General features: G+C 54.4%; 1 protein-coding gene across 1 annotated transcript; it reads right to left on the reverse strand.

Moving 5' to 3' along the window:
- Positions 1-2,420: 2,420 nt before the first annotated feature.
- Positions 2,421-10,875, reverse strand: LOXL1 (lysyl oxidase like 1). The gene is made up of 7 exons (XM_010202429.2): positions 9,750-10,875; positions 4,826-4,934; positions 4,214-4,351; positions 3,762-3,918; positions 3,593-3,688; positions 3,290-3,405; positions 2,421-3,062 (listed from the first exon to the last, which is right to left on the reverse strand). Exons 1-7 carry the CDS (start codon positions 10,792-10,794, stop codon positions 3,056-3,058), a joined length of 1,668 nt encoding a protein of 555 aa, XP_010200731.2. The 5' UTR covers positions 10,795-10,875; the 3' UTR covers positions 2,421-3,055.
- Between the last annotated feature and the right edge of the window lie 4,252 nt (positions 10,876-15,127).

Raw genomic sequence — 15,127 nt, forward strand, 5'->3', positions numbered from 1 at the left:
GCAAGGTGCTGGCCCAGTGAGTTCTGGTAGGGTCCGGGCCCTGAGCTTTGCTTGCCCTATGGGAGGAACTAAGGCACAGGCTGTGCTAGGGTAGCCCTGCTATAGGGTGTCCGTGGGCACGATGCCGCAGTAGACGGTGGGGCTGAGAGGAACTGAAGAACGGGAGGAAACCAGGCCAGGGAGAAGGGGAGAGGCCGAACGCGGGGGCAGGAATAGAAGGCCAGGAGCTGCGGAATCTCTCGCAGATCTCCCCGCCATTGCCGGCCCGGCTCCCCGCCGCTGCCGCCCCCGCAGAGTGTGTTATGTCCTGGGGGGCGGGCGGTGGCTCTGCAGCGAGAGCGCTCCCGATCCCGTCCCCAGAGCCGGGAAACGCCAGCGTCTGAGCTACCCCACTCCGCCCGGACTGTCGGCGCTCTCGGGGAAGGAAGCGGGGGGAAACCAGGCTCCTCCCGCTACGGCCGGAGCAATAGCCCCCAGCCCCGGGCGGGCAGCGAGGGCAGGACGGCTACGGCCGAGGGGAAGGTGGCGGGCGGCGCGCGGCCGGGCTGCTCGGGATTGGCGGGGCCGGCTGGCGTCTCGAGTCACGACTGGCCGAGCTGGCCGGACGGGGCGGGCCATGGGGTGGGCCATGGGGTGTGGGGCGCGTGCGCGGCGCTGCCCAGCGAGAAGCGCTGGTGGGGCGGGCGGGCGTGCGCTGGGGGCGCTGCGCTCCGGCTGCTGGAGCGGAGGGGCCGAGCCGACAGGCAGGAGGGGGAAAGGGGGAATCTCCGGCCCTCCCCAGCCGGGGGGGCGGTTTCCGTGTCCAGCGGCAACGGCGCGTCTCGCTGCTCCCAGTGGGTTCCGGCAGCGGCGGCCTCGGGGGCTGGTGCGGTGGGAGCGGGGCTCTGGGCCTCTTCCTGCCGAGGGGGTGGCTGTTCCCCAGCGCAGTCGGAGCCGCATCCAGGCGAGGCCGGGGAACAGCACAGCTGCCGTCGGTGCTGCGGCTGAGTGGGTTGGGGCGTTGTAATAATATTTTTATTGTTGGCTTTGATAATATTTATGATGCTTTTATAAAGAGAACGAATAATAACAGTGTAATAAAATGTAGCCAAGTACAATAAAGCTTTTCCTGAGTGGGTGGATGGGTGCTGCCCCAGCATGCTAGGGCTGCTTCCTCTGGTGCCTCCTGGTTCTCAACCACTCACTGCCTATGCTGGGGGATGCCCTCCCATTACCCCTGGGCCAGGGGCTGCTGTAGCAGCTTGAGGTCCCAGCCCCTGCACTGGAGAGTAAATGCTGCAGCTGGGGCTGGAGAATCCAGTTGTGCAGCTCCCCAGAGCTGTGTTTTCAGGAGCGATAAGTGGTATTTCTGGGCCAGAAAACAAGCTCAGGGTGTACTTAGGCAAGGGGCCAGGGAAGAACTGACCATCATGTCAGAAAGGGAAGGAGCAGGCAGGCTTGTGTAGAAGCCGGAGTATCAATCAGGAAGGTCCGGCATCGGGAGCCAAAGTGATGCCAAGTTAGAACTTCAACAAGCCAGAGCATCCATCAGCAGGAGAGGGAACAGGCTGGGCATCCATCAGCTGGAGCTGTAGGAAGCCAGAGTGTCTCTAAAATCAGTGCTGGGGAGGAACTAAAGGCTGCGGGGCTGGTGCTGGTGGCAGTCTGAAGCAGCAGTAACACCTAGTGGGAGACGGGTCTGGAGCAGCGAGGGCGCAGGGCTGCGCGGCCAGCACAGGCAAGCCAAGGCCAGAGGCGGGCAGGGGCGCAGCTCCCCGCGGGGCTCGGCCCCGGAGCGCCTCCCGGAGCCCGCAGCGGCCCCGCCGGGCCCCTCAGCCCCGATCCGCCCCGGACGCTCCCTAGCACCCCTCAGCCGCGCTCGTGGCGGCCACTCCCGGCTCCGGGCTGGGAACGGTGACCCCGAGGACAGCGGGGAGGCGGCGCCGGGCGGGCCCGCAGAGCCGGCCCGGGGCAGAGGCAGGGAACTAGGGCCGCCACGCTGGGAGGAGCTCTGACTGCGGGAAGGTGGTGGGATCGGGGCTGGGGGAGACAAGGGCTGATAGAGACAGGACATAGCAGTGAGAGGGCAGAAGTGGGGGCCAGCAGCCGATGACAGATCTGTGCCTCCCAAAGCACAGAGGATGTCACCAGATGATGTCCCGTGTCCCCACTACTCTTCCCAGCCAGCACAGGCAGTGAAGAGCACTTTGAGTGTCTTGGGGAGGGCCTCTGTCCCCCCCGCCCAGCGCTGGGTGCTTTGCTCCCCAGCAGCCAGCATTAAAGGACAATGTGAAAAAGCCAATGGCTTTCTCTTTAGGTCACCTCCTTGGAGAGATCCCCATTCCACTCATAGCCTGAGGACATCCTGGGACATCCTCAGTGGGCTGTTGCTGTGGCACCACGGCCTCAGTTAAACACGCAACCCTCCAAAGCAATGGGTTTTAATGGTTTCTGTTTTCAAAGCTCATGAAAATAACAATAATATTAACAATAATAAACCAAGACTTCCAGCCATTTCACAGACTCCCTCTTGAGTTTTAAAAGCCAAAAAACAGAGCGAGTGCCCTGTTAATGTGATGAGATTTCCAGTATCTTCAGTACAAGTACCTGGAGCATCCCAATGTGGCAGCCACCTCAAGAAGAGTGGTCCAGCATCTGTGCCAGGGTAGCACCTCCAAACCCTGGCTGTCTTCTTCCCCACTCCAGGGAGGCAGCATTGCTAGAGACATCTCCCTCCGAAAAAAATGCCAAAGGGCTTAAAGTCTCCAGAACATTCTATTGCTGATAGGCACTTTACAGCATTTATATGGCTTTTATGGGTCTCTAACTTGCTTCCAGCGTCGGTTTACCTTGGGAAATGGGAAAAATCCCAGAAGGTTAAAGAAAAGTTAAGTATAAAAGAGTCCTTCTTGCATCCCCTGCTTTAAAAGTGACAAAATGATGGGGTTGGGGTTGTTTCAAGGAGCTGGTGATGGGCTCCTGGGTCTGCAGTGAGACAGAGGAGTCAGATCAGGCCCTTTCTCAAGAGGGGGACACAGAAGCTGCAGCAGGTGATGTCCCTCCGCCTCTGCTCCCGTCAAGATCTGAAATACAACATAGAAAATATCCCAGGATTTGGGGAATGAGCTGAGGAAGACATTTAAGAACATTTTTTCAAAGGCTGGGGGAGTGTTCTTTTAAAGTCAGCTTCATTCTTTCCCAGAATAACAAGGACATTGAATAGAAACACCGCAAGAGAGTGGCACACTAACTCCCAACTCAATCCAGGGAAGGACAGAGATGGACACAGAACAGATGGACATCTCCTTACTGGGAAATCTTGCAGTTTGTCGTGGCGACATAGCGGCCAGTGTAATGGATGTTGCACCTCACTACATTGTTGGTGTAGTCTGACTCCAGGACGATGTATTTGGGGTTCACTTGAACCTAAAAAAAGGGGAAAGCAAAGGAAGAACTTTCACAAAAATTAGAACTGAGGGGACAAGCAGTGCCTGACCCCATGGTAAAGGGATGGCACCAAAAAAGGTGCATGGCCCCAAACCCAAGGGTTGAGAACACCCCAAGCTGACCCCTAAAGTGGTCATGCTTGCCCCTAAAAATCTCCTCTGGTTACCTTTAAGATGTAATTCCCTGGCTGCACGTCTGTGATATCAATCCACTGGCAGTCGATGTCAGCATTGTAGGTATCGTAGCAGCCTGGGCTCAAGCCCTGTGGGGAATACAATGGGGTCAGGGTGTGCTGAATCTCGAAGGGCCCTTCCAGCATCCCCCACAAAAGGCACCTGGGTGTGCGATGTGCAGGCATAACGCTTCAGGTTGCCAAAATCGCAGGTGGTGTCTTCCAGGCAAAAGCTAGCCTTGTGGCCTTCAGCCACCTTTCTCCCTGTAGTGGTATCCAGCAGGTCATAGTGGCTGAACTCATCCATGCTGTGGTAGTGCCTAAGGATGGGACAGTCAGGGTCACACCCCCACAAATGGCACCATCCTCTCCTGAGATGCAATTTTGGGGACTCCCCATCAACTCTGGGTCCACAGCAGCTTGCCAGCTCCCTTCTTGGGGACAGTGATTGCAGGAACTTGGTGGCTTTAGGGACAAAGAGGCCAAGTAAGGTGATACCCCCTCCCCACCCCAAAGATCTCAAAGCAAAGCCACAAAAAGGATGAAGCGCCATTAAAAAAACCTTAAAGTTGCCACAAAAACAGGGGCTGCTTAGGAGCACATGGGGATACTTACTGGTGGCAACTGTGCCACTCCCAGCTGTGCCGGGGTCGGCTGGGCAGAAAGTCGGCTGTCCCCTGGTTCTTCACCCGTTGGGGAAACCGCAGGAGCACCCGGATGTCGTAGTCGGTGGCTTCGGCAGTGTAGGCAGTGCTGGGGACATCAAGGTAGGTCAATGTCAGTGCCCAGCCTCTCCCCCAGTCCCAGGGGACAGGAGCCCTCATCTCCCTGTTCTGATGGTTCATTAATAAATGAAACCTTTTTCTCCCCAAGTTGAGTCTGTTTTGCCTGTGACACTAATTGCTGAGTAATCTCACTGTCCTTATCTCTACTCACAAACCTCTCATTATATTTTTCTCTTCCCCTGTCCAGTTTTGGGAGCGATATTAGGACTTGATGGACACTTGACACCCAGCAAGGGCTAAACCACCACATCCTCATTCCCCTTCCCTTTTCTTCTCTCCTCCATTTTTCTCCTTCATCCTCCTTTCCCTTTCCTTTCCCCTTCCCTCTTCCTCATCTTTCTATTTACCCTTTCCTTCCCCTCTCCTTGATCCTCCTCCGTCCTTATCCTCCATCTGCTCCCCTTGCTGCAGGATGCAGCCCACAGCTCACAGCTGCTCCTACCTGGCCAGGCACTTCTCCTCAGCAGCACAGCGCAGTGAGTACAGGTGAGCTCGCTGTACATAGGTGGATGCTTGTACGTAGTTGGGGTCCGGCACCAAGTCAGGGAGACCTGCCAGGAGGACAGGAACAGCCCTGAAGATGAGGACAGGGCTTGGAGACAGAACAGACCCCTCCTTGAAGCTCCCTGACCCAACCTCGCAAGGAAATTTTGCTTCAGTCACTACCACAGTTTTGGATTTAAAGTTGTAGATGTAAAATCCTCCCCTCCTCTGCCTCCTCAGCTCCTGCAGGCAAATCCCAATCCTCCATTTTCCTGCAGCGTGATCACTCAGCCCATCCTGCTGGGAGCAATTACAGTTGGCTCTGGCTGGCTGCCAAGCCCAGCCATGCTGCCAGGGGTTACTGAGGTCTTCCTGAGCCCCCTGGCTCCCACCCCTGCAGCAGCCTGGGATGGGAGAGTGACACAAGCCCTAAAAAGGGGGAGTCCCTATTTCCTGCCCTATGTCCTCTTCTCACCACAAAACAGGGATGGAAGGGGAAGCTCTGCTAACCCCAGCCCCCAATGCCATTCTCCCTTCCATCCTTCAGTTTCCAATGTTGCCCTGCACTTGCGGCCCAGCTGAAGCAATCTGCAGACAGACAGACAGGCAGGCATGGGGACAGGCAGGGGCTGCCTCTCTTTCCAACAGCATTTCAGAGCCCAGCTGGAGATAGCATTTCCGCACCAACAAAGCCTTTTCATACCTCCCTTTCCCAAAGGCTCCTCTGGGACCACCAGCCCAGAAAGCAACCTCATGGCTGCCCCTCAAGAAGGACCAGGTCGGGGGGAGATGCTCCCCAGGAGCACCCACCTCAATTTCCATTCTCACAGCCCTCTGCAAAGCCAAGCCCTGCTCTGCTGCAACCTCTGCTCAGCATCTCTACTTGAGAGCTTGCCAGCCTCTCCCTATCCCTATTCTCATCCCCTTCTGCATCCCCTCATTTCATTCCCCACATCCACCCCTGTCCCCATGCCCACCTTCATCCCCATCCCCAATCCCATCCCTGTCTTCATCCTCATCTTCACTCCCATCTTGATCTGCAACCCCACCCCCTCTCCCCCTGCCCACTCCTATCCTCATCCCCATCCCTCATCCTCCTCTTCATCCCTGTCCCGTTCCTCATTCCCATCCTCTTTCAAGGGCTGGGGGTTTCCAGCCACATCAGTTTCCTCCTTTTGCTCCCAGACACTTTCCAGCATGTTTCCTTTTTTCCCCATTTTTTTAATTCTTATTTTATCTTTTTTTTTTTTTTTCCATGGGCAAAAAACACAATGCCTTTTTGTTTCTTAGCCTGCCTTCCCTCGAGGGATCACGTCACTCAATCAGGGCTCACTTCCTGCCCCACTCACTTGGTCAATGCTGCTGATGTAATACCCAGGGGGGCTGCACACATGGCGGCGGGGGGGGGGGGGGGCGGCAGGCGCAGAGAGGAAAAGCTTGGAGAGACTTTCTTCCCCTTTCCTCACAAGAGGAACATTAATCATCATTTATAATTCATATTTTCCTCCCCACTGTTGTTTATAAGAAATTATTGGATACTCCAGAGAGAAACTCAACTCCTTTCCCAACAGGGAGTTTGATGTTCCCCCTTCAACAGGGCTTGCCCTGCATGGCCCCGTTGTTATTGCAGGGTCTCATGCCTCATTTTCATCTCAGGCCTAGCAGTGAACGCTCAAACAGCAGCACAGGGTTTAACAGGATGGCAGGATCTGGCCTTACCACTCTCCAAATATCCCCTTGTCACAGCAGGGCACCAAACTGTCCCCAGAACTGTCCCCATTTGGGGCTGGCCAAATCCTGATCCGTTTTGCTGAGCCGGCATTTTCCCACCTCATGCAAGCCAGAGGGCTGGCAGCCCCACCACTATTGCCTCCAAAAAGGGACAACCACAGCAAGAAAATGTTTGTTTTTCCTCCCCCGCCCCTTGGCCTGGCCCGGGGAGCTGCCAGAGAAGATTTCCTTCTTCATGAAAATTAAATTCATACAAAAAGGCCAGCCTGCTACCCGCCACGTTGTTTGTGCAGGTGTGCCAGGCTTAGCCAAAAAATCCCAGCTCTAGCAGTTTTCCAGGAGGAAAACTTTGCCTCCCTGAGCCCAGCAGTGCTGGGTCCCAGACCTGGAGATGCGGGACCACCAAAGGGGGTGGCTGTGAGCAGTGGGGACAGTGATATAGAGACACTTCCAAGTGACCAAGATGCACTCCTTCATCCTATTCCATTGCTCCTCCAGTACCTCCCGACATACTCCTTCCTTTCCTCTCCTCACTGAGAGGGTCCCAGCCCTACTGAACCTTCTCAGGATCCCCATTTGCTTGTTAAATGGTGGTATTCCCCAGAGCTCGGTGCTGGGGCCTGTTCTGTTTAACATCTTTATTGATGATCTGGATGAGGAGATTGAGTAAATTTGCAGATTACACCAAGCTGGACGAGTGTGTAGATGTGCTTGAAGATGGGAAGGCCTTTCAGAGGAGGCTGGACAGGCTGGAGTGATGGGCCAAAGCCAATTGCATGAGGCTCAGCAAGGCCAAGGGCCGGGTCCTGCACTTGGGCCACAATAACCCCATGCAATGCTACAGGCTTGGAACAGAGTGACTTGAGGGCTGTCTTGCAGAAAAGGACCTGGAGGTGTTAATCAACAGCCAGCTGAACATGAGCCAGCAGTGTGCCCAGGTGGCCAAGAAGGCCAATGGCATCCTGGCCTGTACTGAAAGTGTGACCAGCAGGACCAAGGAGGTGATTGTCCCCTTATACTCAGCGCTGGTAAGGCCACATGTCAAACACTGTGTCCAGTTCTGGACCCCTCACTTACAAGAAGGACATTGAGGTGCTGGAGCATGTCCAGAGATGGGCAACAAAGCTAGTGAAGGGTCCAGAGAACAAGTCTTATGAGGAGCTGCTGAGGGGGCTGGGGATGTTCAGCCTAGAGAAGAGGAGGCTGAAAGGAGATATGATCACTCTCTACAACTACTTGAAGGGGAGTTGTAGTGAGGTGGGAGGTCGATCTCTTCTCTCCAGTAACGAATGACAGAACATGAGGAAATGGGCTCAAGTTGCACCAGGAGAGGTTTAGATTGCATGTTAGGAAGAACTTATTCACTGAGAGCGTTATTAAGCCACCAGTAGATTTAGGCCTGGAAATTATTTCAACTCCCAAGTTCCAAGATATCTTCATCACCTACTTGGAGGGCACTCCCATCCCCCTAAACACACTCCCTGGTGCTGGGAATGCTGCACATTCCTGGCAGAGAAGACAGCTGGGATTAAGAGGCCCTTAAAGAGTTTAGACACACAATTAACATCCAGCTTTCTAAAGTGTTCTGGTCAATTAGAAACCTGCCTGAAGGGTAGCCCTGCAGGTGATAGGCTAGAGGGTTTTTTGGAACATCCCAGTGAGGTGACAGCTTTTCCCAAACCATGCTTGACTGGAGAGAGCAGCAGGCAACCTGGAGGAGAAGCCAGGAAGTGGAGTGGCCCCAGACAGCCACCTCCCTGGGCTGGTCAGGTTTATTAGTGAGTAATACAAAGGAGGAGGCTGGAGACTCTGGCACGAAGAAGTGGATGTTCTGTCGACGGGCTTATTGGCCAACGAGGGTTTTCCACCCACCCATGGGAAACTCAACCTCCCTGTCAGACCCACAGCACTGTCACCTCCTGTCCCTGCTTCCAAGGATCCTTGAAGGATACAGCCTTTCCTACCAAGAAGATAAGCTTGGCAGGCATCTTCCCATTTCCCTCTGTTGCCTTGGGTCATCTGCAGGGCAGCTGTCCCCAGCAGTCACTCCTCAGAGACACGGGACAGCCAGCAGCCCTCATCCCTGAATCCTTTGCCCCTCCATCCCCAGCCTGGGAGGAGCAACTGCTCTTGGTCCGGCAGGCAGAGATATGGAAGTGTATCCTCTCTGCACAAACCCTGTCCCCAAGCTTTTTCTCACACATCTTCAGCAAGGCCAGACAGATCTTGGGCTGACCCAGCCCTGCTGCTCTTCCTTTGTTTACTTGCTCGCACACAACAGGGCAGGGCTGAGACGAATGCTTTCCCCAGTATAAGATTTTTTTTTTTCCCAGAAACCAGGGATGGGATGGGATGGGATGGGATGACTTATTGGGTCAGATGGGTCAGAGGCTCCAGCTGAGATGCATTTCGTAAGGGACAGGCAGGGTACAGATTCCCCAGGCTGCTGCTCTTCACGCCTTCCAGCCTTGCTTCCAATTTTACCACAAAGAAAAAATACTCTTGGCAAGCCTCAGCCAAAAGCCAGAGTATTTCATCAGGACTGGGGTCAGTAGAACATGAAGTGGCAGTGTCTGTGCTGTGACCTTCATCCCCTGATGCAGCCCCAATGCATCCAACATGGGAGGGCATTGGGGTCAATGGGCCCCAGGTGAGGCAGCACAGATCCACTTGTGAACTGAGCATGCCCTGGCACGGGTCACATGGCCAGGATGACTTGGGATATGGCATACAGTCATACCAGGAGCATGGCATGACCCTAATTTATGGCACATAGCCACCCCATGCAGGCAGGATGGCCTGTGAAATAGCATAGACCCACTCCACAAAGTAAGACGACTGGAGACATAGCACAGAACAACCCCATGAGCACAGTAGCCCTGCTACCACAGCACAGTCCCACTCCATAAAGACAGGATGCCCTGGGACGTGGCACAGGCACCCCTTCCCTTTTTTTCCTGTTTTCACCACCTCAAATACCCAAAATATGTTACAGGGTCTCCCATACCCCCTCTGCCACCTTTGTAGTGACTGGCAACAGAGATGGGTTACAGAGGGCTCTGCCCTCAGGGATGCATGGGATAATGATAGCCCCAGGGCACCATCCCACCCCAGGGAGCTGCCACCCATTCCAGGGTCCCCTCCAGACTTACCCCGTCCACTGTGGCTGGGCCTGTAGACACTGCCCACGCTGACCCGGGCTTGACTGTCAGGGACAGCCTGAGGCATTTCAGGGCTCCTGGCAGGCAGGTAGGACTCAGGGCGAGACATCACATAAGGCTCCAGTGCCCGAAAAGGAGGCTGCAGCTCATAGGGGACATACTGGCCCCCATACCCAGTCCTGGTGGGACCTTGTAGGTTATCTGCTGACACGATGTCATGGCCAGCAGATTGCTGGTTGGTGTATGTGTCTGTGGCACTCTGCTCTGGTGAGCCTCCCGTGTCGTGATACAAGCTATGGGAATACCGGCGGTCCAGGCTGTCAACTGGCTGGGGAGCGACGGGCACGTAGGGGCGCTCAGCTGCCGGGTAGTGACCCTGGGCTCTGTAGGGGCTCTGTTCCTCCCCGTAGTCCTCATAGCGTGCCTGGGGTTGGAAGGGGTAAACCACGCTGGCACCCGCTGCCGCCGAAGCCACGGCTGCCCCGCCGGCGCTCCGGTAATAGGTGTACGCCTCGTCGTACGCCCGGGGCGCCTCATAGGGCTCGTGCTGAGGGGCAAAGGGGAATTCGGGGTATGGTGGCTGCCCGGCGGAGGCGTAGGCGAAAGAGGAGGAGGCGGAGGAAGGTTGTCGCAAGCGGCCAGCGGGCCGGAGCCGTTGCGAAGCGGTACTGTCGCCCACCGGGCCTTCGCGCCAATTTTCGGGCACCTGCCCGAAGCCGAAGGGATGCCGCGTCTGCCCCCGCACCGTCTCGGAGCCCGGCGGTCGCGGCGCTACTGCCGGTGCCTGCCGCCGGACGCTGCCCGTTGCTCCCCTCAGCGTCCCCGCCAGCAACACCCGGCTCCCTCCGGGTCTCTCCTGCCTTGCCGGTACATACTCGGCGCCGGTATTAAGCAAGCTGTAAACGCGGCCGTTGTTCTCCCACTGGATGAGCTGCCTCCAGGGCTGCCGGCCGCCCGCCTGCTCCTGCCCGCCCGCCAGCAGGCACAGCCCGCAGCCCAGCGCTGCCCACAGCCTCCACGCTGCCCCCCGCGCCATCCCGACAGCGCTCGTGCCGCCAGTCCCCGCGCGGCTTCCCCTTCCCCGGCCCCGGCGGTGCGGCTCCGGGGCGGGCAGCGGGCAACAGCGCCGAGCACGCTCCGGCGGCGGCGCCGAGGGAAGGGAGGGGCGTCACCGCAGGGTCCTAGGGACCGCCTCCGGCACGGAGCTGACCGCGGGAGGTGGGGAGAGCTGCGGCGTGCCGTCCGCTCGCGGTAAGAACCTGACATTTCGGCTTTTACGCTTGTTTTTTTAACTTTTTTTTTTTTTTTTTTGGCCTGGCCCAACAACCACCTTCCGTGTTTGCGTTGAATGCCGGAGGTTTTGTGGTTATACAATGGTCTTCAAACAGGGCTCCGGTGTGGGGAAAGCATAGATGGGGCAACATGATGGCAGTCCTGCCCTGCATCACTGCTTGTGAAGACGCCATTTCCCCCCAGAAGAGCCCAGATTCACAGCAGTGATTGTCTCACGTGGAGGCCCGATCCCAGGACCATCACCCTGTCCCACTCCTCTGTATCACTGAATGAAAGGCCTGTGCAAACTGCAGTGGGGCCTTGCCACCTCATCCTAGCCTAGGAAACCCCTGAAACCTCCCTCTGCCTTTTTACAGCCCCACAACTTCAGCCCAGCATCCATGGGACGATATTTCGAGGCAGAAAGTAATCTGGGAGAACATCCTAGCATCCTTCCCTCTAACTTCCACTCTGGGGATACTAAGGCAGTACCCTAAAAGCCAGAGCAGACATTCCAATCCCTGCCACCTCCCTGTCCCTAGAGCTGCCCAGCACCTTCCTGTTCCTTTAAGTCCCAGCTATATGGATGTGTTTTCCATGTATAGATTTTTCCTTTTCCCCCATCCTGCTGCTTTTGTTCCCAGCCCAGGGATGAAGCCAGGGGCGAAGGCCAGCCTGACTAGGGGTGAGCTCAGCACTAAGCCTTACCAAAGGACCTGAGTGGGACCCCCCAGTTTCCTGCATCCCCCAGTATTGTTTTTTCTTGCTGCCCCTCCTCCCGTCCTAACTTCTTCCATCTCCCAGCAGAGACTGCAAATACCAGAGCTGATATAACAGGCAGTGTGGAGATGGCCAGGCAGAAAAGCCTGGCCTAACCTCCTCTTCCCACATCTCCATGGCTTCATGGCTGCCTGTCCTGAGTGGTCTGTGGGTTGCTCCCTTCCCCATCACTCCAGACCTGCACACATCCAGGATTTTAGGGAGGGATAAGTCTTGGTGGGATGGAACATAGACCTGCAGCGGGGACAAGGTTACCATCGCTCTCATGTGGGGCAAGGTGATGGGATGAGACACTACAGGTTTGATTCAAGGATGAGGGATTCACATGGCTCTACACCTGGTCCTGCTCCCCAGGCCGTGAGATGACGCTGGGGTGCGTTGGCCAAGGGGGACAGGCTGCTAGACCTGAGGACATTGATCTAAAGCGGGACTCTGGGCCACCAAGATATAACACGAGGGGCTGTGTCCCGCTGTGCTAGCGGGTGTCCACTAGATGCCCACTCCCACTAGATGGTGCCAGCAGCCCACACTTTTGATGCCACTGCATCTGGGATGACAGGAAAGGGGACAGCAGCCCAGCAGTGACTCCTCCCACCACAGCCTCACAGAAACTCCTTCCCGAGGTGGAGTGGGAAAAGGGGACAGAGTAGCTGGGCCCTCTGAACCATTTTCTCCCCCGTTCTTTTTCTAAGGATCCCATGGGAATGGAGCTGCCTGTATCCAGCAACAGAGCTGCGGACATCATTGGGTGTCACACGAAACAGAGGGCAAGGTGAAGCCACGTTACTGGGGAAACTGAGACACTGCTAGCCTGGATTAAGCCTCTGTCCCACCTTACGGGTCTCCCACCCCTGAATTTCAACTTAACTCTTCAACCTGTCCATTCTATTTCCCCTTTGCAGAAATAATTACCAATATGATGAATTCATTCTTAAATTATTTAGCAACTTAATCACCTAAAGACTTATTTTCTATTACTATTATTTTTAGACGATTTGTGATAACCAATTATGTGAGTTACTGAGTGTCACCTTATTGAAATTATGGGAATATGTGGTCACTACGAGGCACAGTGGGATTTTCCTGCCACCTTTTTAACACTAATTTTCCGTAACTGACTTGATTTTTCAAGACAGGCAGGTAAGGAAAAGCATGGGTGAAAAAAAAGGGGAATTTAACTGAACTTGAATCTCCACTTCCTTGCCTGAAAAAAAGGTTTTTTTGAGGAAATTGCAGACTTTTCCCACAAACAATTTTTAACAGTTTATGTCAGAAATCCATTTTTTCCAGTTCCCAGCACATCAAAGATCACGAAATCCCAGGAGCAAGGTCAGCATCCCTCATCTCTTCAACCCCCATGGGATTGCCCCACTATGGGGGCAAGTGAATGGGACCAATGGCTACCAGCTAAGCCAGTGACAACTGGTGTCTTTGAAGTCCTCTGTTCAACCATCTGCTTTTTGATTTTATGTGTGAGGTAATTTCCAAGGCAGGGAAAGGTGGATTTGTCATCCCAGCCATCAGACCTGACAAACCCTACTGCCTCACAAAAATCCCCCAAAACATTCTATTCCTGTTTTCCCAGGGAATAGAAGGGAGAGCATGAAGTGATGCTATATATCCTTCAGCAGTTAGTGGCAGGGGGTTTTTTGGGTTGTCTAAAAGTTTTTTCTCTGTGAATTTGGCTGGTGATGGCATCCCATAGGAAAGAGCTCCAAAACCAAACAAGGGTTGTGCAAGCTCTCTCCTTCCTAGAGCCAGTCTTGAGACATGAAGGCAAGAAAATAATGGGGGAAAAATATAATCTGGAGTAATAAAGCTAAATTTCAACTTTGGGGTGAGGCAGCTCCTCTCCTCCCCAACCTGGGCAACCCCAATGCCAAATTCAAGAGTAATTACATAGGTAAACCTATGGAATGGAGCAGAGAGGTCCCAGACCTGTCATTACCTTGACTGGACTTGGCCAGATCCTTCCCCACCCCGCACTTGACCCAAAGATGGCTGAGGCGGGTCTGCAACGGATGGTAGCCTTTCTCCAAACATGTGCTCCCCTACTTTGCCTTATAGCTTCCCAGTGTTTTTGAGCCCTTGCAGCACTCCTTGCTTTCTAGACATTCCTCTGTCACATTCAGCAATTAAAGGTGATTTTCTTTTCTCTCTCCATGTTCCTAATGGAGCTTATAATTAACTTGCTTCTGATTTGCATCCCTGTCTCTGTGCCAGCCTCATCGGACATACCAGCAAAATTCTTCAATAATGTTGCCTCCAGATCTTTCATAGCCAAGCACAGTTTGGGATATGAATTCAGAGGGGTTCTTTTCCCGAAGGATGAGAAGCCCACTGACTCTAGGAGATGCTTTCCCTCAGCAGCTGGCTTGTAGGGACGCTTACAGAGAGATGAAGCTGGGAGGGCCCATGGCTTCACTCACATTCCTGGCTCCTGGTCCCAGCACACTCCACACTGAACAACTCATCCAGAGTGGCAGGGTTTTAGCCAAAACCTGAAGAGGAGAAATATAGCTTTTGAGATTTTTTTTCCTGGTGGTTCAGATTAGCCTGCAGTGTAAGACCAGCCATTGGGGACTTTAATGGTACCTGGAAGAAGCATCCTTTTAAGCTATATGGCTGTGTGCTCCCAGCACACATGCAGAAACACCTGGATTTCATTGGAGGTTTCTCTTAGCTCTTGTAAATTGAATGAAGTTGTCACGACCCTAATCTCAGCTGTGCTGCATGAGGAATGTTGTTCCTTCCCTTATCTCGCCAAAGCTCCAGCCTCAGGTTTCCAGTCTGTTTGGATTGCTTTAATGCTTTGCAACCCAATGCAGTCCTTAGATAGCCAAGAAAATCTATCTTCTTCCTTGAGGTAAGAGTAAAGTCCATGAAGCTTTTCACCTTCATAAGCCTTCCCAGAGGGCATCATCCTCTCATCTCCTGAGCCTGACCATCATCACAATGCCCAAGTGCAAGTCAGCCCTTGCTGAGGGCCAGTGCCTACCCCAGACAAGGAAAATGGGAACAGACATCACGAGGGACATCCCAACTCCTTGCCTTCCAGCCTTCCTGTTCTCCTATGGTTGGATTCATGGGCAGAGGAGATCTTCAGTCATCAGCCTGAGAGAGAGATGTGCTCTGTACAAGGTGGACAGAGGCTCAGAACCATCCATCAGCTGTTGCTGAAAAAAAAAAAAAAGACATTAAAGCTTCCTTTGGGAAGCCAAAGGAGATTTTTTTTTTCTGGCTCTTCTCATCTGGAGGCATTGAAGCAGCCATAGGTGCACCACTGGGTCTGGCAGGGCTGCCTGCACCCAGCTGTA

This window comes from Colius striatus, chromosome 7 (assembly GCF_028858725.1).
Source record: "Colius striatus isolate bColStr4 chromosome 7, bColStr4.1.hap1, whole genome shotgun sequence".
Classification (NCBI taxonomy): Eukaryota; Metazoa; Chordata; class Aves; order Coliiformes; family Coliidae; genus Colius; species Colius striatus.